General features: G+C 38.3%; 1 protein-coding gene across 1 annotated transcript in view; it reads right to left on the bottom strand.

Annotated features, from left to right (window-relative positions):
- STK32B (serine/threonine kinase 32B) overlaps positions 1-27,661 on the bottom strand; it is a 134,127-nt gene that overhangs the window by 47,948 nt on the left and 58,518 nt on the right. The window contains exons 3-4 of the mRNA XM_017727628.1: positions 26,225-26,398; positions 4,910-4,947 (exon numbers count right to left, since the gene is read on the bottom strand). Coding sequence (XP_017583117.1) covers positions 4,910-4,947; positions 26,225-26,398 — 212 coding nt within the window. The remainder of the gene's footprint in view (positions 1-4,909; positions 4,948-26,224; positions 26,399-27,661) is intronic.

Genomic DNA, 27,661 nt, shown 5'->3' with positions numbered 1-27,661 from the left:
AGGCTGTTGAATGGCCATGTAGGCATGTAAAATTTCAGATACACTTTCAAAGTCTAGACAGCTCCAGGTGGATGAATTATGCTGGAATCTTTTGTCTTCTTAATCAGCACTGGAGGGTTAAACAAGATTTAGTCCTTGCAAAGTGTCTCACAGACATCAGCATACAGCAATAATATTGTCAGTTTTGCTATTCAAAAGTCAATACTGGGATTCCAATTATTTATTTGTGGGTAGGTTTTTTCATCCCATTTTTGGTTTTAATGCCAGGATTGCCCATTGGCTACATCTTTCAGTTTTGCTGAGAGTTTTCAAATAAGAGCTGAAATGTATTCAAGGAAATAGAGTTTTAAGGAAAACTTTGATGATACACAAATATAATAATATATAATAAGGCACAAATGAATGCCAGTTTCAATTAATTTTGCTCACTCATAAGTGAAATGATTTTACTGAGTAAAATTGTCACAAACAGATGCAAAAATCTAACAAACCCCCAAAACCTCATAACATGTAAATAGCCCTGTTAAGTATAACAGTGAAATATTAGATCTGTGATTTCAGTATGGAGAACCATCGGGTAACAGTTTCAAGACTAGAAATAGTAATAATTTGGTGAAATTAGCAGGTAGCACCTTCAAAAAATAACAAGGAGGTAGTGAGTCTTCACATAATCTATCTTTAAACTAAGGACCCAAACACAAGATGTTAAGGATGCTAAAAGTTCTCTCCACTCAAGGAAGCACCAGAAAAGATCTTGGAAAAGGTCAACAAAAGCTCTTAAATGTGTGGAAACCATGATCCAGGAAACACCTCAGTCACAAAAAACTGGAGGTTAGGTGAGTACATGGGGAAAGTACCACAAAAAATAGTCTCTTTATATCCTGCTCTGTCATTCACTTTTTGGAGACTCCTGGAGATAAGAAGCTCAATTAGACAGGTCTTTGATCCACCATGGTTGCTCTTCTGCCCTGAAACAGGAAGCCTGCATATCTGTAACTCTATCTATGGCAAGAGAGAGAGGGGCAAAACATCTCCCTAATAGGGAGACATTAAAAACACTGAGGGTCTTTTGCTGATAGGAGGGTGCTGAAGGAGTTTTTGAATATCTTGAATATTGTGATTGTAAGTTATAATTCATCAAATCCTGGAATTCTAAATGTTTGGATTTTTTTTTTTTTAAGAATAATACTTTCAAACATATTAAAGAAAACACTTTTCTTTCATGAAGGATGGTGAACTTCTACAAATTGTTGCTCCAGGAGGGTGTAGAGGCTAGTATCAGCTGCAGCTTCAAAGAGGCAGCAAACAAACTCATTAACAAGAATTCCTTCATATTCTAAATGGAATATGAAAAGATGCTGTAATATCCCACCACAAAAAAATTGTGGGTGATAGGCAGCACTGAAGCATTTGGTGCCCAGGTGGCAAAAGGCATGTTCCACAAATAATGTTTCCTCTTGCTACCAGTTGCAATAAATTGCTGGCCAAGGTCTTGGATCTCACCTAGCAGGGAGTTCTTCCTCAGTAAACCAAGCAAGGATCTTGCTGCATCTCATGAAATGATGTTGTGGAAAACTTGCCTGAGAGGAATTCCAATCCTTGCAGATTTTTTGTAAACAGATTTTAATGATGGTGTGGTCACTTAGTACAAGGCTAAGCCTGGATGCAAAAGTGGAGCTTGTAATTTTTGCAGAACCAGCAGAGATGTTAATTTCAATGGTGCTACCAAATACCTACAGAAATAATGTTATCATCCTTTTAAAAAGTCAGTTTACTCATCTGTTTGCCACTGCTTGTTTTTCTGCACTTAGAAAATTCTATGTCTCTTTAGACGTCATAGTTAATAGATCATGCAAACTTTTAAAGTTACCTTTAATTTCTTTGGTATTTCAGAAAAAAATACAACATGGACCAGACTTAGCAGATTCCAGATCTAAATGTTGTCACTTCAGTTATATTGTTCTAAACCATTAAAATGAAAGGAGTAGAAGAGGAAGCAGAATTCTGCCATTAAGAGAATTCTATAATGCTTTTCTCTGTACGATACAATAGTAGTAGTTCTCCTGGAACACTAGGTAGTCCCTTCAGCAGTCACTGGAATAATTCTGTTTCAGATGTTTGTTAGCAGAACAGAGCACTACTACTAAATTTAGAGATTAATGTTAGTCATAAAAGGAAGAGCTTTCTGCAAAAGCTGAGAAGGAAACATAAAAAAAAAAGAGCTTTATTGAGTGAATTAATTTCCTTAGAGGATCTGATTCTGATTCAGAGAATGAACCCTGAAACCATCCCTACCTTCTCTCCTCAGAGACAGGATGTGGAATCTCTCCAGGACACCATACAATCATTCTCTGATAGGGGCTGAACACTGTTTTAAACTGCCAGTTATCCCATTCTCATGTGCCACTATGCTTTTCATGATCATCAAACATTTATTTCCACTGATGCATCAGAACCTGTGCTCAGCAGTGCTGAGATGTGGCTTTGATGAAAAACATATGGAAAAATTCAGACTTCCTCTGCCAGAATGATTTTGAATAGGTTGTATATGTTTTTGTGTTCATTTTTTTTTTTAATTTGTAAATTAGATTGATCATTTTTAAAAAAAAATCTTCTATTTTCACTACTTCTGTATTCCTGAGGTGTGTTCCCTAAGCCATACAGATAAATTATAGAGAAAATAGTTTTAATGAGCACAAATATCTATAATATATATTCTTGGTATCTGTTCTGAAAGTCAGTCAATTTAACTGCTTGAAGATGTAAGGCAATGTGAATAAGGTAACACTAAATTTTGACTTCAGCCAGAACAGGTTTGTTCAGTGAGGCCAAAGAAATCTAAGTCAGTGAGACAAAGTCTCAGTCAGAAATGCTGTGCATATCCCATTACCTGATACTTTGTGTAAGCATAATTTGTTTAATGAACTGTAAGAAAGACCTAGGGGGTACAGTCAAGCACATAGGAAACTGTTGTGCCATTTTAGAGGCCACAGGCTAAGATAAAGTTCCTTCCCGTGCACCTGGTTAAGCTCATATTAGGTGAATTTGTTATGCTTACTCTGCAGCCAAACATATTTGTGGTGCATATATTCAGCACATTTTTCCATTAAGTGAAATCTGATGATTTCATTAAAATGATGTTACTATGTTGCAGCTTAATCAGAGCTGTTAGGGACTTTAAGAATAGCTTTTTCTTGCGAAAGAACTTCACTTCTGTAAGGTAAGCCTGAGGTAACGAGCATGGTACAGACGCTTGTCCCACTGATATCACCACATTTAGTGAGTTGAAGTGTATAGACCCTTTCCCAGCTCCAGGGAATTCCTTCTCCAAACCACATGACAGGTCTCTGAACCTGTTTGAACCCATGAATTGATTACTTCTGCTGACCAAGATTTGTGTGCGTGTCTGGAGAGGTCTGTTGCTCCACCACTTGTCTGCAGGTGTGCTATGAGGGAGCAGTACTCTGCTGCTTTGCAAAAAAGAGGTCATCCATCCCAAAATTTCCAAGCTGTTATTCCAACAGATAACTTTGTTGCTGAATAGTTTATAATCACAAAAAAATCCCTTCATTTTGCATTTTAGTGCTCACTCTGGTGTGGGTTTTTCTCTGTGCTGCTTGAGTCTCTGTAGGAAAGCTCCTGCAAGAGGCTGGTTTTGTGCACTAATTGACCTTGATGAGAGGCAAGGAGAGATAAAGGCGACCGTGCTTCAAAGGCTGTCAATCAGAGATTTAACATTCTCATACCCATTTTGTGTTGCTGTTGACATCTTTAATTCACCAGGACTTAAAGACAAGATATTTCTATTTCATGCTTGTTTGCTGATGCTAGAATCTTGGGAACATTAACACTTATGGGTCTGAGATATTAAATTGTTGAAGTTCTAAATGGTTTCAAACTCTAGATGGTTTAATATTACTTAGCTTTATTAGCTTTCATGTTCCTAGGAACTTCAGCTATGCAGAATGTTACCTCTTTAATCAACTTTAAATTGTATACCCAGCAGTTCTGCAATCGATTTTGAAACATAATGCCATCGTTGGCATAATTTCAATATTATAGTTTCTCAGAGATTATCTGCTTTTAATCAATTTCTGAAGTAAACAAAGCACAAGATTTTCGCACAGTAGCAAACACATATCTCCTTTTTCCATTTAGTCTTTTTCCTCTGTGTATTTCTGTTCTGACTGATACAAGGCCCTCTTTGCCTATATTTCTCATGTTTTCCCTATGAACAATTACAAGAAGATACACGACATTTTAGCTAAATACTCCTTAGAGCGAGTATATGCTTAAAATTTAAGTTTAAAGAAATTAGCTGCTTTTTTTTTTTCATACTATGTCTTTTATCTTTGAGAACATGGAATTAGAAGTAAAAGTTCAAAGTTGTTTATTATGGTCTACTCTTTTTTGTGCTATTTAAGCCAGAACTACATGTAGAGGCACACAAATTTTGCAGTCAAATTTCCAAAATCCCTATCTTGATTTAGGAAAGTAATTTTAGCTACCTATATGAGAAATAATTTGTTATGTGACCTTTCTTAGCCCTTCAGAAGTTCAAAAAAAAGAAAATAAAGTGCTTGGTACTGTTCTACTGGTAGGCACCTAAAAAGGGGTTATGGTGATTCACAGAAACCCGTTAATAAAATACTAAGATCTTTTTATCAAGTGTCCCTGCTGGTCTCAACTCATATTAAATTCCTTTGTTTTCCGACCTTGAAAGTTTCTGATCCACACATTTCTTTGGCAATAAGAGAGAAAACTACAAAATCCACAAGGTGTTTTGAGGGAGCTTTCTGAGAAAGTCCAGGTTTAGGTAGGAATTCAACATCTGAGGTTGATTTACAAAGAATGTCATGAGCATGCCACAATTAGAGATTCTGAGACAAAGCAGTCAATATTCACTTACCATGTTCATCCAGCAGTATGTTGTCAGGTTTGATGTCCCTGGAAAATAAGGAAAGGAAAGCATTACACTTTTTAATAAAAGGAAATCTGCAATTTTAAAGTTTTTCCCATTTGGGTATGAGGACTAAGTCACTTAAATCATTACAAAACCAATGAAAACCATGTAATACATACAGGCAAATGATTTTTATCTACATCCTTTTGCTGCCCTGAGAAAACATGCATACTAAAGAGGCTCTCTGGGTTTCCATTTATTGTGTTTTTGTTTTCATATGGTTAACATTGACATGGGTCAGGTTTTCAAGATTATGTGCTTTATTCTTTATAGCACAGTAAAAACGAGAAGGAAGATTTGCATCTAGAAGGTGCCTGATTGCTTCAGGGACTCCACATTTGACAGAAATCATTTAATTGGAAACATAGGTGGTTTACCCTGTCTGCCAGACCCCACTAATCTGCCATGCTCACATGCATGGTCGCTCACATACTGCAGAGTCCCGTGAGCTCTCTTGTGCTGACTGAACATGTCCAGCAGCTCTGCCTTTACCCCCAAATCCCCACTTGGCTCTCTGTAATCAAGTGCCATACTGGGGAAAGGAGCAGGGATAGGGGAAGATGGAGATCATGACAGGCTGAAGCATCAGGTCAACTCTTGCCATTCTTGGCTCAAGAGAACAATATTGCCCTAGAGATTTGCACTTTCAGGATTATTTTCCTTTGACCTAAGTTCATGCTGCTGTGAGGAGGGATGGAAACAACTTTTCCCCACCACTGTCAGGCATTCCCATTCTCTTTCTTGGTCCAGAATTATTGACCCTGGTGTGGAGCTGTTCAGGAAAAATTCATCTCTTCACTTTGCCGTCTGGATCGGTCCCTGGTTTGGCTCACCCCACGGCTTGGTGAGTGTGCTGTGGCAGTGTTGTGTGGCACTGCCTTGTCACTGGTAGCTTGCACTTCATGCAGGTTTGAAACTGTGTTTTTTTCTTGGTGGGGCATTGCCAGAGTGGCAGAGGCAATCATCCACCTTGAGCAAAGATTTTGCCCCTTGGGCTGATTTTTCCACTTATCTCAAAAGACAAGGAACCATAAACTGGCAAAATAAGCTCTTGAATGTCTGCAAATGAACTCCAAACACTTCCACCTCTGTAATCTCTTTTAGATAAGGAATGTTTAAGTTTCAATTTAACCATTTCCTAGGAAATTTTTTTTTACAACATGCCCATAAATGGAATAATCAGAAAGGTGAAATGTTGCAAAAGGAAAACATATTACACCAGAATGTCTTTTTTTTTCCAAATTTAAAGTAGAGAAGGACTTTTAAAATAAACATTATACAGGAATAAGATAGCAATAGCAATTATAATATGCATATTGCTTGCATGATATGAGCTCAGTCATCACCTAAATTTCACATCTTTATTGACAGAAGAAGGAAGACCACACTTTCCTTAGCATTCTGGATTCCACACTTTCTAGCCCTTCCTGAGAATCATATGCATTTGTGAAGTATTTTACAATTATTTTTATAATTTGTGTAGTGGCAGCTGGGGAAACACAGGATAAATAAGAAATTAGTTTGAATAATTCTCTGCAAATTTGGAAATAATGTAGAATGCATGTACATATGTCTGTGTAAGGAAAAGGATCTCATTATGAATTAGCATCTGGAATGGAAATTTAAAATTATACCAGTATTTCAGTGTGAAATACTGTCTTTTTTCTGCACAACTTACAAGCTACCTATAACTGTCTGATTCAACAGCAGTTCTAGTTATGTGTGTAATATAAAGAAACATCTGTCCTAAAGTTTATTTAATCCAAAATCTTCCAGACTCTGTCTTTCCTGTCCACTGTAATCACTTGGCATATCATCTATCATATCATAATCTTTCCTTCCCTGATTTCATATGGGTGAAGCTGTAAGACAAACTGTAGGAATAAATAACTTTGTATATATTATGAAACATGATTGTGATTTGTTTGAATTTGGAATTTGTATTTTGTTGAATTTGGTTGAAGTATCACAGGAGATTCTATGCAATTCAAATGTAACATCATATCTAATCTCTCAATTGATGAGACAGTTTTTGAAAGAGCTGCTGCTCTGATGATATCTATATTTGCTAGTGACAAAATGATCTTTGGTTTCTGATAACTGTTTTGTGATAAGAGTTGGAATTGTGATTTCCTGTTGAATAGTCTTTGGGATTGATCCATGACTTGAAAATACAGCAATAACTTTCCATGGAAGTAAGTAACTAAGTCATAGTTTTGACAGCTGAGTTAAATATTTTAAACTTTGTCTTCACAAATTTTAACAAGCACAAAGTTCACACATGGGTAAAAATATTGGGGGTCATATACAAGTACATTTGGGTCTTTTTGTGGCTTCGTAAAATCAGTGATACATTCAACATCACTCCAAAGTCTTTTCCCCAGTTTAAGAAAATTGAGAATTAGAATTATACATTCATTAGCACTTCACCAAGAATAAAACTGATCAAAAGGAGAAATTCATCTTTATGAGCTACTGCCATGTGTATAACAATAGAGCAACCAGGGATGGCTCATTACAAGACAGTGACTTCTCTAGCTTTTTTTTTAAGAAGATTAGTTCAAACAATTTGAATATCTGCTATGGTATTGCATCATTAAATGGACTATACATTTTTATAGTCACCAGAGAAGACATTGACAAATCCACTTGATAACTGCATGTATCATCAAATATATTCTTCAGGCAGTCTGCATCTGTAATGTTCAGAAAGTTGAGTGGTAAAATTAGATCTGTGCTTATCTTTCCATGACCAATTCACGCAGTGGCTGGTACTTGATACAGATGAGCACAACCATAAAGCCTTTCCCATCTAAGGGATGTTCCCCACTGTCAGCTTTGCTCATTTTGCTCAGAGGCAGGATATAGCTGGGGGCAGGCACCACAGGGTGTATCGCCTTGCACACAGCAGCGCAACCCCTCAGTCCCTGAGGCAATCTGATAGACTCATAACCCTTCCTCAGACCTCAAACAGTCCATTTTAAACTGCTTTTACAGCAAGTAAAAGTCTTAAAAAACCTTAAGCCAGAAGGTAACAAGTTTCTTAAGACACTACTGCTTTGGGGTCACACGCCTGGAGACGCGCGAGCCGCACAGATTCACACGGCAGGTGAGAAGGACAAGCACGGGGTCACCGTGCAGAGTGTGCCTTCCAGCGTGCCTTCCTCTCTGCTGTGTGCTTGTCCCCAGTTCACAGTGCACACTAAAAGTTCTGCTCTCCAGAGGCTGCTTGTTGAAAGCTCTAAGGACTGCAGTGGAGCAAGGGCACTGCTCTGCTCTTGCACTGACTGCTGCCAGCCAGGTGCAGGGCAGAGAGGGTTCAACAGGGTCAAGGGGAAGACTTGGCAGGTCCAGGTGCATTGCAAGTTACTGGATATATTCAGAACTGAGCGCTTCTGAAATCTTTTTTTTTAGTTCCTCTAGATAAATACTCTAGTGAATTTAAAAGATAACGCCTCTTTATTTAAGCAGTTTAAATTCAAACATATTATGTAAGTGAAATTCTGTTTTGATTACACATCAATTTTTCTGAAAAACATTTCCCATTAGCTAGCATGTTCAAACAGCAGGGTGCTGTTCAGCAGCACCTTAACTTCAGGGTTTTCCTGTTACATGTATCCCTAGCTAAGACAATTAATTGAAACACTCATTTCATAATCCAAATACTTTGAACCAGCTTATAGGAGAAATTGAAGGACTTTTGCAAGGAGAACACTCACCACAGTTTGGATTCAGATACGCCCTGGGCTTCTCTCTGGCCATTCATCAAGCCATGACCAGCAGAGCTATGGAAGCATCCTTGACACTTCCTCAATCTGTACTGGTGCTACTCCAACTGTTTTCATATGCAGAAAATTCAGAGCAACATAGAAACAAGGGTAGAGAAACCTTTGAAGTCTTCTGGTCAGTGACAGGACAAGGCATAACTAACATGAAAGCTGGCTCAAGAAACTCAAAGGTGCAGACAATTGAGAAAAAACGTGGAAAAATCCCACAATTTAATTGCCACTTGTTGATACTGCCTGTGAAACAATTTCTGGATTTCTTCAATTGCCTTATCTACAAACGTCAAAATAAAGCTGCCTGAAGGATGAAAGTTGAGTAAGAAGTTGCTATTATAAAAACAATTTCCAAGTAGGAAAGAATGATTAATAATCTACTTGTATCTTCCATAATATCTAGGCTGTATGTGCATCCCATGTGCTTGAAGATTTTCTCTCTGCATGGAGTAAAACTATGCACATGGCTCAACTCACGTTCACTGCATATGCCAGTCAGAGTGTCCTCCCTGGAAAGGCTCACAATGGTTATAAAGGACTTAGGTTCAAGAATCTGCAGTTTTAATTACCTCTTCCATCAATTTCTTTCTGATGTTACTAAGTAGAAGCAGGTTTCTAAATCAAGAGGTGGAGAAGTCATGCAGTCTTCATCCTTGTTGGTTTTCAAGACCTGACTGGATAAATCCCAAATAACCTGTTCTGATCAAAGGCTGACCATGCTTTGGGAAGATCATTATACTGGAGGCCTCTGGAGGTCCCTTCCACCCTGAATTAATCCAAGTCTATGAAAAATAATGTATCTGAGTTCAAAGACTGTCATACTTATTCCTCCTCTTTTTGACTGCAAGGAAGTTCATGAAAGATTGAAGAAACCTGTGAGAGAACTATATGTGGAATTTAGTGAGTCTTTGATATGGTCCATAGTAGTTGGCAGCTAGTGAGGGTTTTCACCTCTTAAATTCTGTCATGGGGCTTGAAAGCTAATGAAGAAAATAGTAGGAATAAATAGCCTATCTTCATCTTGAAATGAGGTTAAAATTGCAATGTCCTGCAGTTTAGCACTGGAGAGGTGTAACACAATATTTATTAGCTATGTAAGCTGTAAAAGAATGAGGATTATACCACCTGAAGGGGACTCAAAAAAAGTTTCATGTGATATGATCAATCAGGACTTCATGACTTTTTATCTCTGTTTTTATTGATGGCACTTGAAACATCCATCTACAAAAGAAAGGAGCATCTCTGGTGAATTCAACCATGAACTGCTCCGTTCTCTCAAGAAAAAAATGATGGCTGGTTCATATCACTTCACACTGAAATCAACTAATTCTAAGCAGGTTACAGAAAATTATTGCAAAAAAGTGTTGTGTGGTAATTTAAAAAAATGTAGGTCCTTCAGTTATGTAATTTCTTAGGAACTGTAAGAAAACAGTCAACAAAGGAAAGATCTAAGACTAAACAAAAAAATTCCTTGTGAATAAAGAACAAATAGATTAGATTGCTTAGTTAACAGCAGAGACCTGTAAGATGTGATGTGACAAATAATAGTACCTACATGGGCAGCAAAACCTTTCTATTTGCTTTTGGAACATGAATGTGGATTCATATTCCATAAAATCAAAGCGAAATAAACAGTGTTCTATTTATACAACTGAGAATTAAACTCAAGTTGATTACTACAAGACATAATTCTGTAAAAATGCTTCAGAGGCTTAAGCAAAGATTTAGCCATTGATGTGAATAACAGAACTACCAGCTAGACTTCCTCCAGCTAATATTAATCTAATTGATTTAGGAAAGCACTTCTACATCAAATACAGAGACGCTCTACCCTTCACCTTTTTGAAACACACCCATAATAATACCAAACACAAGATCTATGCTTTTCCTTAAACCTGTGAGAACTGAAAACCTATCACTGTCTGTCTGTTTTACTCTGCTTTCAAATTTTGCAGCAAGCTTATACACACCACACACTTGGTTTTGGCCATGTTTGACTTTGTGATTTTTTGCTTTTAGCTACATTTTCTCATTTTATCAAAAGATTTCAAGTGTTTCCAACACAGGGACAGCTGTTCTTTGCCCATCCAAACAGCGAAATATTTCCACTTATAACAGCTCTGTATAGGTCTGAATTCACAGATGTAATAACCCCATACCCTTAATTTGGTATCGGCAAAAAATCAAAGTACATTATTTCAGATTTATATCTGATATATTTCACTCTTTGCCTTACTGGGTCAGACCAGCATCTAATATATTACCACATTTCCATTCTCTTGAGTTTCTAAACTCCAACAGTACCATATATGAGCATTCCAGTTGATAGAAGTTTTGCCAGCATGAATTACAATGCAGTATCTCCACTTTTTAATGAGGATTGGTTTTCCCAAAATGAGGACCACTGAGGCTTCAACTGTTCATTAACCAAAGGTGAGTTAAGGAGAAAACGCAATTCTGTACAAACTGAAGAAATGAAGCCTTAGATTTTTAAAAGTAGCTTCTGCCTGCCTTTATTTGACTAGACAAAAGACACATGCTCACTTTCATTCAAAGGACAGAATCTAGCATACGAAAAACAGGTGTGAGTTGCAACAAGGGAGTTCAGACTGGATATAAAGGAAAACTTCCACCGTGACGACAGAGAGAGGAACAGGAGTGGCTGTATGGTCATCATCCCTGGAGTTTTTCAAGACTCATATGACTACATAATCCCTGGGTAGACTGGTCTGGTGTTGTATCTGATCATGCTTTAATCAGAAGGTTGGACTGAAGACCTCCTGAGGTTCCTTTCTACCTGAATTTTGCCTATGATGATTTATGTTTAGACAAGTTCTGAAGGAAGAAAAGAGGCCTTTCTCCACGCTTCAGTTCAGAGCAGAAGTTGAGTAACTTCCTATAAATGACACCCAGCATTGCAGTCTATGGCCAGCCTCCTCCAGGGAAGTGGTGATGCCTAGAGCCCATGGACAATAAAACCCCTGGGTCACAAGATATGTTTATCTCAGCCTGGATGTAGTCACCCCAAATTTACATGTGAATCACTGAAAATTCATTGGCTGACAATGAACCCATGTCCTTGCAGAACACTAAGGGTTTTTTTCTCAAAGATAATTTCAACACATCCACAGAGAAATTAAATTAGATGGATTTTGCATTCTCATAAGGATGCAAAATAAGCAGGATTTAAAGGCCCTTGAGGTCAGTGGAAGAATTACACTGGCTTCAGTAGACTTTGTTTCCACTTTAATAAAGGCTTTCTTATCCATTTGTCTCTTTAGTGCTAAAAATCTAACTGTTGTGTAGGAGAAAACCATGAAATACTGAGTTAAAGGTTTTTTCTTAATTATGCGGTTCATGTCTAGGTATAATATTTTTTTTCCTTACATAGAAATAGGCATTAAGATTAATGCTAGGTGCATAGCAGTTCTCAACAACCATAAAAAAGGCAAGGAGCTGGGAAATACAAGCTTCAGCTATGGATTATTTGAGTTCACATCAGACATCACTGTATCAGAGCACTGAAGTGAACCATATATGATAAAGGGTTTTCTCCTGATTATGGAAAGAAACATGAACAAATTCTGATTTTCACAGATAGGGACCTTATTTCCTTCCTATTTGTTATTATACACACAAATAATACAAATGTCCAAGGCATGCAGTACATAAAAAAAGTGACTGCATACATAGGGAAGTTTTCTTTAGGTGAATTTACTGAAGCTTTGGATAAAGGAAAAGTCAATAAATATTAGCTACTGTATAGTCATCAATTTTGTCAAAGGTGTTTTGCTTCTGTAAGGGTGGTACAGAAATGAGGTATCTTCCAGAGCTGAACTGTGCAGGGCACCTACCAGGAGGACTTGTTCAAGAAATAGCCTTAATGAAGTGTGATGCATCTTTCCTTCCTTTCATCAACACCTCACTCATTTAGCTTTTTATTTTTCTGTTCCTGACCAACATCCTTCCTAGTTTCAAGAACTGTATAATAGTATTAAAAAAAGATCATAGTAAGAATCTCAGAGCTCTTTACTGTTATTTACTATTAGATGAATGGGAATGAAAGACTTTGACAGCTCCAGAGCTCTGATTGCCTGTTCACATACTACTCACTTCGGTCTCAGCAGTAATTGCTGCCGCTTACTGTCCTTTCATAAAAAGATCTTCAGAGCCTTCTGTTTCTGCTCCAATGAATGTTGTGACATTACATGACCCTGTGCATCACGGTAATTTTGAAATTTAAACAATTCAGTGAAACTGAAAATAAGCTGAGAAGACGAGATACTAGATTTTGTTGTTTTTCTCTGCAATTCCTGCTCCTGGGGTTTTAATGCAGAAACAAAAAATGCATAATTACTTCCAACTATTTATCTGGTAGCAAGCATTCATACGCTCCTAATCAGGGTCCCATCATCCAATCTATTACCACATTCTGGAGTCTTTTCTTTCTGTGGGACAACCTATGTGGCTACAAGACCATTTTCTAGTCTGTATGAAAGATATGACTGCTGTAATAACTTTGACAACCGAAAAAGCTCCCACCCATGAAGGCCTCTGAAGGTCCCACCTCTCCCTATGTACCTTTAAGGAGTGTCTGGACACCTGGCTTAAGGCTTGGGATTGTAGTGCCTCATTATACAGAAAAAAGTTACTGTGATGCTGAGTGGTGTGGTGCCTGGAGTTCCTTTCTAGTTTAATTCTATTTTTTGCCAGGTGTCCATGACAATGCTGGATTTTCTTAGCACTTGTACTAGCCAATTTTACATTGCTCTAAAAATAAGCTGTCAAACAAGACATCAAAACATGTTTATTTACAAATGTCTTAACTGGAACAAGCTCATTATTTTCCAATTTTATCCCCATGTGGAAATATACAAATATGAAAATATCTTCAATTCTCTCCTCGTAGCAATAGGTGGCAGTAATGATATCTACATTTGTCTGGATGGCCAGTGGGTTTTGGAAACACTGTGTTTGCCAGTTTTAGCTTAGACAAATGGTTGTAGTAGATATTTTTATCCCAGGTTGAAGAAAATCACCTTTTTAAATAAAGAATTCCTATATCTAACCTTTCACATATCTGGGTATATATATATAGCCAGATAATAGTCTTCTTTGGCTACATTCAGCTTCTGAATTTACACAGTTGCCAAATTAAAATAAAAATATTAAACGCAGACTATTTCATTATATTGTTCTTATTGAATATCCAAAATTGCTTTACCACAGGGGTAATTATATACTGCAATAGCAAGAAAAATAGGCAAAGAGTCTTAAATGTTATACAAGCTAGAAAGATTTGTCCAAAGGACACTGTGAATCTGTACTTTGTTCTTCATTGTATGATGCCTCAGAGAATGGGATTAGAAAGTACCACTGCAGCCTTATAAACTGAGCTTTTACATAACAAAGCCCAGGCTATATTATCCAGGATTTGTCTTCCAGACAAATTTAGTTCTTTTTCAACTAAACATTTACAAGCACAAGCAATTTGCAGGCAATCTAATGGTTAGTTTTAATTTTGCCTGAAGGACTTAAAGTAATGACAAATGTGGTATTCCTTTGCTAGAACAGTTTCCTATAGTTTCTAGAGTTAATGTTACACAGTTACAGGCCTTGGACTTTCACACAAATCTGAAGGGAACAACTGTCAACACTGTGATGATGTCAAACATCACCACATCTCAAATAAAAAGCTTCTTCAGCCAAATGCTTCTTCAGATCACATGGAGGAGCCATGCAGAATCACCACAGAGCAGTAAATTTTGATACTCTCACAGGTAATGACTCCAATCTTTCCTGTGTTGTAGAGTCAAGTATTACTGAGACCTTCTGCGTGTACACGTACAAGGCTCAAACCACTATGTGTGAATCAGTTTCAGGAACAGGTGACACCTCTGACAACCATGGGAAGGGCACAACTCATTAGGCCTGTGGCAGTGTGGCATTTGGAAAGAATTATCTGGTGCAGCAGGAAAGCGTATGCATTGCAATGGTGATGTTTCCTTCCATGACCTTGTGAAGAGAGCTTTTTACTAGGAATAAGGGAGAATGTAATCGGTGCCAGCAACTGCAAGACTAGAAGTCTCCTTCCAGTAGAAGGCATAGGCCCTCTTCCAATTTCCACAGGAAGAAATCCATGTGTGAAACTAAATGAGAGAAGACATTGATGACATTTGCCCTCTGCCTAAAGACAAATCTGTAGGGTATTGTTACTGATAAGCACATTTGGCTTTATCTGTTGAAAAAAGCCAGCACTGAAAGTGTGGTGTTTTGTAATGTCTGAAATTCATATAGCTGCTCCTTTGTTTTACTCTGCATGAAATATGGAATAGACCCATTCAGATGTATCACATCCCCAAGAGTTTGCTCAGCTTATCAGACAAATTCAAAAAGAAAATATACAGAATTCCAAGCACACACATGTGCTTGTCAGCCACTGTTCATAGTGTGTAATACTGTATAATATCCGTAATATTTACCTTAAACCCTATACCAACTTCTGTACCTAAAAGTTCATGCGCCACCTGCTAGAACAACAGTATCCACAATAATACTATCACATTATTTAACAGCTGTTTCCTTCATCTATACCATAGTGCAATCAATTACAGTCAACATGGCTGGCAACTAAAGTGTGGCTCAGCACAGTGCTCTTCACGTGCAGGGCAAGGAAATAAACAGCAGCTTCGGAATGTTTCAAGATTTCAGCAAGTACCCGGGTTCAGTGCAGCAGTGAAACTTCCCAACAAGCACATTTTCTGCTGATCCAAGTCTCTGCAGCACCGTGCAGCAGGGAGAAGGGCTGCTGACCAGCAATCAGGAAACAACCACGTGAGGCTGTGTTATTCACTTTCATCTGAAGCCCCAAATCACCTTCACCACTGCCAGTGTCTCCTGCTGGCTTGTGCCTATGACATGGGTACAAGTATTTGGACCTTTACTCCTCAAACTGACCACCTCATATCCTGTAATATACACAACCAGGACATATCACCATGAGGATGTTGAATATGTTCCACAGACAAGCAAACTTTGATGTCCTGCATATGCTTCCCCTTCTGGGTTGTTTTATAGATTTATGCAAAATGGATAAATCTGCTGTGGTAGACCAGGATGGGAGGTGCAGTCTACGCTAGAAAAGAAAATTACATTTCATAAATGATTTAAAAACTGACCTGCTACTGATGCCATGAAGATTTTTGCCTTTTCTTTTATACCCGTTATACCTTTTTACAGCTTCTGTATTCCTAGTGCTTTTTGCCTACATTCTTGGACTTGTTTGTTCAGCTAAGAGACTAAACATTTTAGAAGCCTCATAGCTAGGGATCAGTGTGCCCCAGACCCCAAGGTCCTCTCCAGAACATATTCTGTAAACTAAGATAGAACCATCCAGGGGAAGGTTCCTTGGGGAGGGGGGGCTCACTTGAACCTCTCATTGGGGAATCTTTGATAGATATGCTAATTAGAAAACCTATAATGTTATACCCAATGTTGGGGGGAGGACACGGAAACACACGGGAGGAGAGAGACACAGAGACACAGGGAAAGACTCGGTGGGGTACATCTTGATGCATATGACCTGGACGTGTACACCTAAGGATCCTTAAGAATAAATACCAAGGTAAAATCCCTTTTCCCCTTCTAACCGTGTATGCCTCTTGATTTTAAGAACAGGAAAAAGGCATCACTACTACCTGAAATGTCAGTAGCATGTCCCATGATACTTCTCTATGTTGAGCTTCAGGTATCTTGGGAAGCACTGTAATAAGTTACTTGTAAGAATAACTTTGTATGCTTTTAAGAAGGAACACTTGCAAACAAACTCACAGAGCAATAAATGTGTGTATTACCACATGTTGCTGTTTAGGATAATGAGACATGTCAGGCAACATTTGACCCAAACCCAACCCCCATTTCAGTATACCACCCTTCTAAGAAGTTTCCCTCTTCTAGGAGATGTCAAAAACATACTGCTTGTTGCATGAAATCAAGCAGCCAAGTATTCTAACTCCTCTTGAAGAATCTGGATAAGGAATTATATAGTGGTAATATTGTTTGAGCCCACAGACTGTAGTGCCAACATCCTGGTTAACTGGATGACTAGGCAAGAATATAGTAGGGTTGAAGGTGAGTTTAAACTAGATAGTGCAGAGAAACTGCTGTCACAGTAACTACTTGCACTGAAATGATTATAAGGATTATTCTTGTTATTTATTCAAGTGAAAATAGCTATGGGATTCTGATCTCAGGTTAAGGTGCTTGGATTAGGTTCTATTGTAAATTAGGCATGTATATACCCATTTATAGTCAATGGATGTGTAACCTTCACAGTCATTGGAGTGCAGAAGCCATTCAAATGACTATCTGTTTTTAGATGAACTGAAAGCTTTATAGATTCTGTTAGCTTTATAGATTTGTTGGCTAGGTTGGCTTGTTTGGACAGACAACTAAAAAAGCATAGTCTCTCTCATTTAAATCTTGGTAAACTGTGGACTAAGTTTTTAAAAACAAGAAAAATCTTGCATGCTGTGTGGAATTCTGAAAACAACTGGGGATGTTCTCAAGTCAAATTATTGTAAGGTGCTATCACAGAAGTGCAGGCAGGTGTTTAAGCCTCTTGCAGGAGTCACGCTTCTGGCACTCATTGTCTTGTTTGACGTCATGTCACACCACGAACAGTGCAATCCTTCATACATGATTAATTGTGCCGTATTTAAAACACCTTGCACATTTGAGAATTCTTTTAGTTGCTGCCATCAAATAAAACATTTGCACACACGAACCCTCTGAGGCTCTGTATTGTCTTCTGTCTGTGTGAGGCTTAGAGGGAGATACCTGTGCAAGGAGCCCAGGAGTTCCTTGCTTCCCTCCAAGGCAGGTGGACTTCCCAAGCTCAGCTGTTTGTGGCATGCCAGGAACCTGGCGCTGCCACACAGAGCTGCTTTTGTACAACTGGAGCCACATTTCAGCTTGGGGAGTTAACATCTTGTCTCCTGCAAGGAAACTGGTGACCAAGTGTTTCATAGGAGGGAACAACAGGCAATGACTGAGCCCATTAACTGAAGAGTAACAGTGGTCTGATGTATAGGTTCAAAAATCTAGACAACTAAGGCTTAATAATTCCATTTCTCAGCTGTAGATCTCATATGCTACGCCTTTTTGACACTGTTCCTTCCAAAAGCAAATATTAAGTAATAATGATAGGATAAAAGACTGTTTGCTGGAAATGTACTTCCTTAAGTACATGCTCATAATTCTTAGTTTCAGCAGTGGAGCTACTCTGGGACTCAGGGAAATAAGCTGGTACTTTAATTAGTGTTAACTCTCTTTACATATATAAGTGCATGTGTTTGCATTGGGGTGCCTCTGTAAAGCATTTCTGTGGCTGAGGAGATTTGCAGAAGAGAGTTGAAGGAGCACCACCAGGGGGAAATTCTGCAGCATCTCAAATTAAGAGGCAAGCTGTGACTCTCTGTGGGTTTTAAAAGCAGAACTCTAGATAACTAATATGTTTAATTAGCATAAAAGCTGAAAATGCACCGTCCTGGCAATAGGTTTTCCACTCAGCAAGTCTTGTTAAGTGGCTGTATTAGTAATTGTTACTGATTATTGACAATACATCAATTATTTTTTATTGGATTGCACTCAAAACAGACCTCTGACACTCATTGAGTAATCCTGTTGATCTGATATTTTTAATGAAGACCGTATCTAAATTATTGTAGCAACGTGAGAGAGAAATATGGGAAATATAAAACTGCACTTCCCCACATCATCACTTTTTCTAGAAACACAAAGAGAGATTAATCCTTATGTCCATGTGTTATTTTTTATCCGCAGAGCTCTGAGCAGAGGTTTTCACAGCTGGTAAATAAAGCTGTTTGACCCCTACAATGACAAAGAAAAACATACTCAAAACCATTCAGCCTTCAGTAAATCTTATCCTGCTGACTGGGAATTTGCATACTGCCACCAAGCCCCTATTTCCTCTGCTACTGGACCCCTACGTTCACCCTCTCTGGCCACTCTTAACTTTGGCTTTTAGGGTCTGACTCTTTCCATAGCAGTTTTCTCTTGCCCACATCCTACACCACACTCTGCACTCCCTGGTCATTTCCTTAGCCATCCTAGTCCCCCTGTGAACATCTCTGCCCTACCTGATGGAGATAGATGAAGTCCTTTTTTTGGTGCCCTCAAATCCATCTATCTTACCATCAATTTCTCTTTTATTGTTCCTGTCTCTCCAAAGAGTAGCTGTCCAAAATATTTGCAATCTAAACTCAGCCTGAAAGCAGAGTAAAGACAGTATCTGAGTATAGAAAGTGGGCCCACAGCTTTATCATAAAACCCTCACATTTATCTTCTAATATATCTGTGTCCATAATTAAAACTCCAAACCTAAAAAATAAAGTGACGTGTGCAGTAAGAGTATCACTGAAATAAACTTTGAGAGTACAACATGGTTAGGCACAGAGTAGTCACTCACTCTGAAAGGTAAAAAAAAAAAAGAGATGCACCAGTTTTGTATTGTTTTTTTCTTAGGCTAGAAAGGAAGTCCTCTACATTCAGAACACTACCAAAGTTTCACGTTTATAACAAAATGAAGAGAAAAATGTCTGAATAAAAATGGTAGCCAGTGGATAGAATTTCTCATTCTTGTTAGTTAGGCTGTAGAGATGATTTTGATCATCACTGTAAGAATGACCCAATTAATCTGAAACCAATTTAATAAATTTTGGTTTATTGAACATGCAGTGCCTACCAAGTGCTGTTTCCACCTTGCAAGGTCCCAGTTTGGCATTGTATTTTAAGGTCTTTCCCTGCTGACAACATTTCTTCACCACAAGAGCACCACAGCTGCTGAACTGCAGGTTTTCCTTGTCTCCTCTGCTGCAGGCAAGCATGATTATCCACACTGCATTATCCCAGAAAATTCCCTCAGGATAAAGGTAAGCTGTGTATGCACATGTTGGGAGAAGCAGAGGCTCTTCAGTAGCACTGTCTGTCATAAAACATCAAAGCTTTGAGCTGCTGTGATTTCTCCTCTTGAAAACCTATCCAGGGGAGTTGGGACAGGATTTTACAGAGAATATAGGAATGTTTGAAAATAACCTTGAGGGAGTGTCCTGAGGAGCATCCAAGGAGGGGTATAGAAAATAAATGCAAGGGAAAAAAAACTGAAAAGGCAAATTCAGCATAACAAATCTGATGGCAATTTTTATCCTAATTGCAGTCCCTGCTCACAAGGTGATTTATTTTGAAAGAAGAAATTGTCATATGATTACAATTACAACTCTCACTCTTTCTCATCTCTCAGTATATCTGTGAAGTCAAAAGTTCTACAAAGTAGACTACATCTCACCTGAAATATTAAAGCTGTACTGAAAGCTGCTGAATGCATTTCCAAGGCATGAAGGAAGCTCAAATTGCAATATCTATTAATGCAATGTCTTCTGCCACACTGTGAACAGTTCGCTCAACTCCTGAGATACAGAAGACTACTGCAGGCCTGAAGAAGTCAAGTAAAAGTCTACTTTTTTCCTAAGTCTTTTTTATTTTTCCATATGTTAGAAAAACTTACATTGTAAGGAAATCTCCAAGGGAATGATAGAATACTTTATGTCTGTGTTGCCTATTCAAGCTGAAAAAACATTGCCACCACTGAAGCAGAAACAGGAGAAAGAAACAATAGTCCATATGCTGCTCTTGGTTCATACTTTGCTTAGCATGAAATGTACAGTGTTTTGCCATATTTCCTTTCCCATCACCTTAATCAAAGATTTTAAATTTCTTCACTGACTGCAAACAAAAAAGATTCAAGTACATTGCATGCAAATCTGCCATTTTGGTGAAGAGAATATGCCACTCAGGGTCATGCTGTTGTGAAATTTCCAAGATACAAAGATATCAGAATACTTATAACATTAACACTGAAGCTTTGGGAAAAAAAGGATGAACATATGGTTAGCTCTTGTTCTCTCCTCTGTTTGTTGGGACTTCACATCATTTCTCATTTATCTCTCTGGATCAGCCACTTCCTCCACAGATGCATGGAGGGTTTGGGGCAGGAGGTGGAAGGTCACAAAACCAGGGTAAGCCAGGCAGTGCCATAGGAGCCAGTGGATACAGTTATGCCTCTGTAGAAGGAGTGCCTAATCATTTTAATTACTTAGTAAAAATTACTTGCATGTAGTTATTAATACTCTTGATTATTATATTTAGCATAATAGTATCAACATGCTATTAATATGGTGGTCTTTGCTAGCATAGATCAGTTAGGAGCAGACACCCATACTAAAATCACTTGAAGCTTTAAAGCAAAACCAAGAAATTTTTAAGGGATTTCTGTGAAAGAAAGATATCTCTGATAACTGGCCACAAAGAAACTAGCAATATGCTAAAACAGAAAACTGGCATTAGCCAGATCAGATTTGTGCATGGAGACCTGAGATAATCTTGAATATAAAGCCCTGCTTTAGTTCTTTCAGCATCTTCTGCTTCAGTGTCTGAATGTCTAAAAATGATTCATGATCAAAATTTTAATACTGAGGAGGTAGGGAAGGAAGGAAACAAAACATTTAATTTTATTATCCATCAATAGAATGCTAAATTGTGGAGATGAGGGATATGTAGCATTTTAATACATATCGTGTGCCCTAAAGACTTCTTTTCCTAAAAGGGTAGGTTAATGTAAAGGGATTATTGAAGAAAACCAGGAAGGGAAAAGCAGGAACATAGACAGGTGATGGCAGCTGATTTAAGTGTGGGTGCAACCAATGGGTGTGTTTGTGGTGTACACAGCATAATAGTTGGTTTTCTTATTGATTGCTGCTCTGTTTAAAAGCAGACACCCTGACAAGTGAAGACATGAGCTATACACAAAGGATTGTATGACATGCATTTAGAAAAAAGAGTTACTAATTATTCTAGAAAGAATTTCAAGCAATGGTATCTAAATCATAATTTTTATACACTGATTTAAAGGTTTCCCTGAATCCTCCCCCAGATAATTGTCATTTAGCTGCAACCAACAAAATAAACCTGAGAAATCTCTAAAATCACAATGCCATCACTAGGGCATTGTGGACTTAAACATCTCTAGATCATATCTACACTTGTCTGGGTGTCTGATTTTAAACAGAGAAGCAATCAATAATAAAACCAACTACTGTGCTCTGTACACCACAAACACACATTTAAGATGGCCTTGATTTAGGTTATCTTTGACCACTAGGTTTGTTACCTAATGCAAAATGCATGGCCAAGCTCAGTCTATAGGTCAGATGTTCCATCTGCTACCATTGACCAGACATGTAAATTTTAAATGATCTGGAGCTGGTGAGATGAGTTTTCCTTGGCTAAACAATAATTTCATATAAGCACATTCCTGCAATGCCACGATAATGAAAGAAGGAAGATGAAAGAAAGGGCCAAGAGGTGACTTCATCTACTCACTTGAAAACTGTAAGGAAACAAGCAATTCCCTGCTGGGTTCAAGGAGGGTCTCAGCCCTGGGGTATTGAAGGAGTGAGGGTGTGATAGGTATCTTCTGGTATTTCACCTCAGTGAGGAAAGGACAGTACATCAGGCCCACAATAAAAGATTGTATCCATGCCAGTGGCAGGAACTAGAGCACTTGATGGGGTGTCATGCACCTCAGAGAGTTCCCTGTGTCTCTTTCCCAATACAGCCTGTTTTACTTCATTAGTGCTTTAGTCTCTGTATAAGGAAATCTCAGTATATTTTGAAACCAGCTTCATTTATTAGCAATATCTCATCTGGTATATCAAATAACTTTTTCTGTAGCTAAATGGAAGTAAAATTAGTTTGTTCTTGTAGGGAATGAACTCCATTCAGAAGTTGAAAGGCTTGCTCTCTACATATTTGCATGTTGTGGTATCTAATTCTTTGTTAAGGGCATGACTGAAATTTAAATACCCTTTGTGCCTAGAATTTGTGAATCACTTTCTTTTTTCATCAGTGATGGCTCATAAGCATTCAACAGGTTTTCAGGGCTTTATAGTTTGCGTGGTGCTTATTTTTTGACTGGTTTTGGTATGTTTTCTGATTTATTTCTCTTACGTAGCTCATTGCTCAGTTCCTGTAATTTTTCCTTTGAATAATGTGGGCTAGCATTCTTTTAAAGAACAAAATAAAATGCCATGGAAGAGACATGGGAATGTGAACTAAGAAAATTCAATGGACAAGACTCCTGATCTGCTATGATCTTTGATAATGCTTATGAATGGTAGTCGTATTGTGGTTATTTTTTCCCTAGTTCATCTACTTCAGACCTTATTTTTCTTCATCTACACACACTTGTCAGAAAGTAAAAAACTATTAGTATGAGCAGAAATCTGTAAGGAACTGTGTTTTATTATGTCCAGCTAAATATCAGGTTGGCACTATTCTGCCTGTGACAACTGTGAAAAACTAGGGGCAAATTTTCCATTTCCAAGCAATTTTCAAGCCTATTTGCTGCTTACATACTAAATGGAAAATGTTATGAAGGGAACACTTTTAAATAGAGTTTGTTCTTTTGCTATGTGTTGTTACAAGTGAGGCAGGGAAGGCCCATTTTAAAGAAGTGTCGAATCATTTAGATATAACATCTTATTTCACCAGACTGTTGGAGATCTTGAAAGACTCAATGATAATGAACAAACAGGTCCAGTTCTAAACAAAGAGTAGCCCTTGTCTGGTTGATAGCAGTAAGACATCCTTACCCTGCAGTGGGTCATCTGGCAGAGGAAAATGCAGTGCTCAATTTGCCCCCATTTTCCAATTGCTTTTGCCCACCCTGCACTGCTATTGAGTTACTCCAAGATGAAATAACTGCTCGTGCTACTCTCCATTAGAAGCAGAACTTGGAGGAATGGAAAACAGACCAGTGATCACAGTAGCCACACTGCACAGACCTGCCAATCCAGGCTGATTGCAGTCATATTGTGCTCAGCAAAAATTGTTATGTATGCTTATATATGTACACAGACACACATGAATAGTTTTGTATTAAATAAACCCCACTAAAATAAAAGTGTCCTGGGCACACAGATCAAACAACTAGTCCAGTATCCTAAAATTGTGCTGGAAGCTTACTGCAATTTCCATTCCAGGCATCTGCCATATCCAGCCTCCTCTCTAAGCAGATGAAAACCAATGGAGCCAGACGATGATGAAAAGTTGTGAGGGCAATGCAGTTAACACTTGCCCCTTAGAAAGAGAAAATGTGATTTTTTTCAGCATGAGCATATTACCAGGGCAGCAGCCACAGCATTGCAGGGCCAGCACTGCTCTGAGCCAAGGCTGTAGCTGCAAGAGCATCCTGGAAGGATCACAACACTGGAGGTACTGCCGGAAGAACTCGCTGAATGGAAACAGGCAGCCTACTCTGGTGAGGAGGCAGGTGGTTTTATTGAAATGTATGAACAGCAACATTTGTGAAAGGAGGAGGCTGAGTTACTCATGGCTGAAATAAGTTTATTCAGCCTTTGATGGGAAAACTTTTGTCCAATACATTATTCACTGGCATTATACAATGAGTTCTGGAAAGAATGTATTTAGTCATACCATCTTGGAATGGCAGAATGCCAGATTTGATCCAAGATTTGAGAATGTTGAGATGTATACTGTGAGAAGCCTTTCTGTGTGTACTGGGATCCAAGAGTCTATAAGAAACAGCACTCATCCAGCTAAAAAATAATAAGTTTTTCACGTAAGAAATGTGGATAAAATATAATTACAGGAGTGCTGTGAGAAAATAAAGTTTTTTGGTGTAACTCTTACCTGTGACCAACAATCTCAGTATTAAGTTAGCTGTTGTAAAAGTGTCTCGGGGTGACTTTATGATGTTGTATCTCCAACAGTGAAAAATCTACCCAGACTAGTCTTCAAATAATAGCTTGAAACTTAGATCTTTTCTTTTTAAAGTTTTTATAAGTCTGGGTGAATATCCATGTAAACGCAAACATTTACAATAGAGCTGTGAGACATAGTGCAGCATTCATTATTGTGCCATAATAAATAAATCCACTATTGCAGAATTACGAATGACAAATTTGGATTTTATATACATGGATGTGATTAATAAAAAATGCAAGTTTCATAAATACACCAGAACAGTAGTGGTTTTTACTCTATTTATGGCTAAATTTGTCCCTGCAGTAACAATAGTCCTATTGCTGAAATGATTGCCACATTCAAAGTACAGACCACAAACCACATCAACAAACACAGAAGCATTGCAAGGTATCTCCAAGGGGAACTGGCATAGTACTGATCTGTACACTTTGCCTCCATTCATACATGCCTGGTGATTCCTGTCCCCTTCAGTACCATTTCCTTTTGTAGCAAACTCCTGGGGCCACAGGTTAGCCTAGAAAAACCCATTCTGTCATGTTTCTGGATGCAATAGTAATGGAAACCTGAACACATTTCATACACAACTGTATATTAGGAGGAGTTAAGCTCCTGATTCACATCCCCTGTATTCAGTTCTTTATGATACTGCAGTTTGAAAATCCACCTACCCAGTCTGATAAATTGTTCGACTATTCTTTATTTGTAGCCAAGATGAAATTTAGTAGCAGGCTCTCTCAATGACTCACTTACTAACATTCTTCTTCCTTTTTGCTGCCAACACATTCATTTTAAAATGAAAGATCTAATATGGTTTTGTAGGTTAGCATGTGAATGCTGACTGGAAGCACTTGGTAACAATGATATTGCTAAGGTCTGCTACCACAAACTATAAACACCAAGCAGAGCACTGATTTCATCTCCAAACGAGATGGTGTGTTTGCAATGATAAAGAAATGACTACATGTCTCCTCACTGTGCATCACTGTTGGCTCTGCTCCTGAATGAGTTTAAGTCACTGCTGCGCCCTTGATGCCAGAAATGCTACAAAAATTTAAGGCAGCTGAAGACCCATCCCACAGACTGCTGTTCCACGTAGTGGTGAGATAGAGGGCAGAATTTGTACTATTATTCCTACTTCCCCACCTCTCTTCCTCCTGACCTTCATGCAAATGCTGCAAGTAAACAAATTAGTCTCAGCTTTGTTCTATAACCATTCCCTGATGTTATTGTGGGAAGCTCTTATACTGGATTACGATTACAACATTTTTGTGTTCAGTAACATTGTGAAACTGGAGAATTAAAAATAAATTAAAAGCAGTCAGGATGCTATTATGGGTTGTATTTAGTGTTTAAGGACCACAGCGAAAAATTTACATCATGGTATGAGATCAGAAGAAGAAAAGGGCAGCATGAGAAGGATACTGAATGGCTACTGAATGGCTGTAGACAGAAAGAAAGCACTATAAAAAAACCCTTTCAGAGCCAAATTCCACCCTTGAATAGCAATGTGAACTTTTCAGAGGTTTTGAATAAACAGAACTACAAATTCAGATGTGTGATCGAATTCCTCTGCTTTACCAAAAGCAAGCAGCCCATTCCTCAAATGAAATTCACTCACCTGTGAATGATGTGGTACCTCTGCAAATAATCCAAGGAGAGCGCCAGCTCACAAATGTACAGTTTAACAGTTCCTTCATTAAAGTGAACGTTCTGCTGCAAATGGTAACGCAGGTCACCTCCGAGTAAGAGATCAACCACCATGAACATGTCTTCTTCATCTTGAAATGAATACCTGGAAGAAAGAGTTACAGCTGAGGTCTCAGGGCTGATAATGCAGTCACAGCTGTGCCTTAGAGTGGCTCTCATTAAGGAGAGCCTGGTAAGTCCCTGATTTGCTCAAAAGGCATGCACAGAAAGGAATTCTGACTGCTGTGGTCTGGTCCTGCAGCAGACTTCGATTGTGGTGGGACTCTGCCTATTGAAGCATTGTGCTTTTACCCCAGTGACAATTAAATACCATGCAGATGCTCACTCACTCCTCTTTGCCCCAGTGGGTTGGGGACGAGAATAAGAAAAAAGTAAAAACTTGTGGGTTGAGATAAGAACAGTTTAATAATTGAAAAAAGTAAAGTATAATAATAGTACTAATGATAAAAACAGTAATAATTGCAATAAAAAGGAGAGAAAGAAAGAAAACCTGAGAAGAACAAATGATGCATAACACCAGTGCTCACCATCTCCTGACTGATGTCAAGCCTGTCCCCCAGCAGCGAACAGCCCTTCCCATCCAGATCCCCCAGTTTATATGACCATGACACTTTATGGTGTGGAATATCCCTTTGGACAGTTTGGATCAGCTGTCCCAGCCATGCTCCCTCCTGGCTCCTTGTGCAGCTCCTCACTGGCAGAGCATGAGCCACTGAAAAGTCTTTGACTTAGGGTGAGCACTACTGAGCAACAGCCAAAACATCAGCGTGTTATCAACAGAATTCTCATCCTGAATCCAAAACACAGCACTGTTCTAGTAAGAAGAAAACTAATTTTATCCCAGCTGAAATCAGAACATGAAGGCAAGCTGACCTTGAACTGCTGCCATACTACTGTCTTATTCTAAACATGGATTAACACCTGAATGTTGATAAAACAGTATTTAAAATACCTTTAAGGTTTTTACATTCTTAAGTAACCATATTCTCATTCAGGTGACAAAATGGCTTACAAAATAGTACCAATAAAAGGGAAGGCCTTGAAACACACTTGGTATTTACACACATACAACTCTAGTTCAGTGCTTATGGAAAGTATCCTGGCAGCATTGAGAGCTGCTGTCTCAGGGGTATTTTCCAGATTCAATAAATATACACAATGTTCTATTGGCTGAGTATTTTTTACAGCTTGCAGCATAGGTCCAAATTCAATAAGGAATAAAACTGCAATTTTACTGCCTAACAATACATTTTTTTTTCAGTCAACAACTTATATCTTATAAAATGACAGAGTCTTCATGGTTACTGACTGAATTCTTCTGGACCCTTTCCCAGAACTGCCTGCTGAA

Source organism: Corvus brachyrhynchos, unplaced genomic scaffold (assembly GCF_000691975.1).
Source record: "Corvus brachyrhynchos isolate BGI_N302 unplaced genomic scaffold, ASM69197v1 scaffold80, whole genome shotgun sequence".
Classification (NCBI taxonomy): Eukaryota; Metazoa; Chordata; class Aves; order Passeriformes; family Corvidae; genus Corvus; species Corvus brachyrhynchos.
The sequence above is the reverse complement of the archived record's forward strand: the minus strand, read 5'-3'. Positions and strand labels throughout refer to the sequence as shown.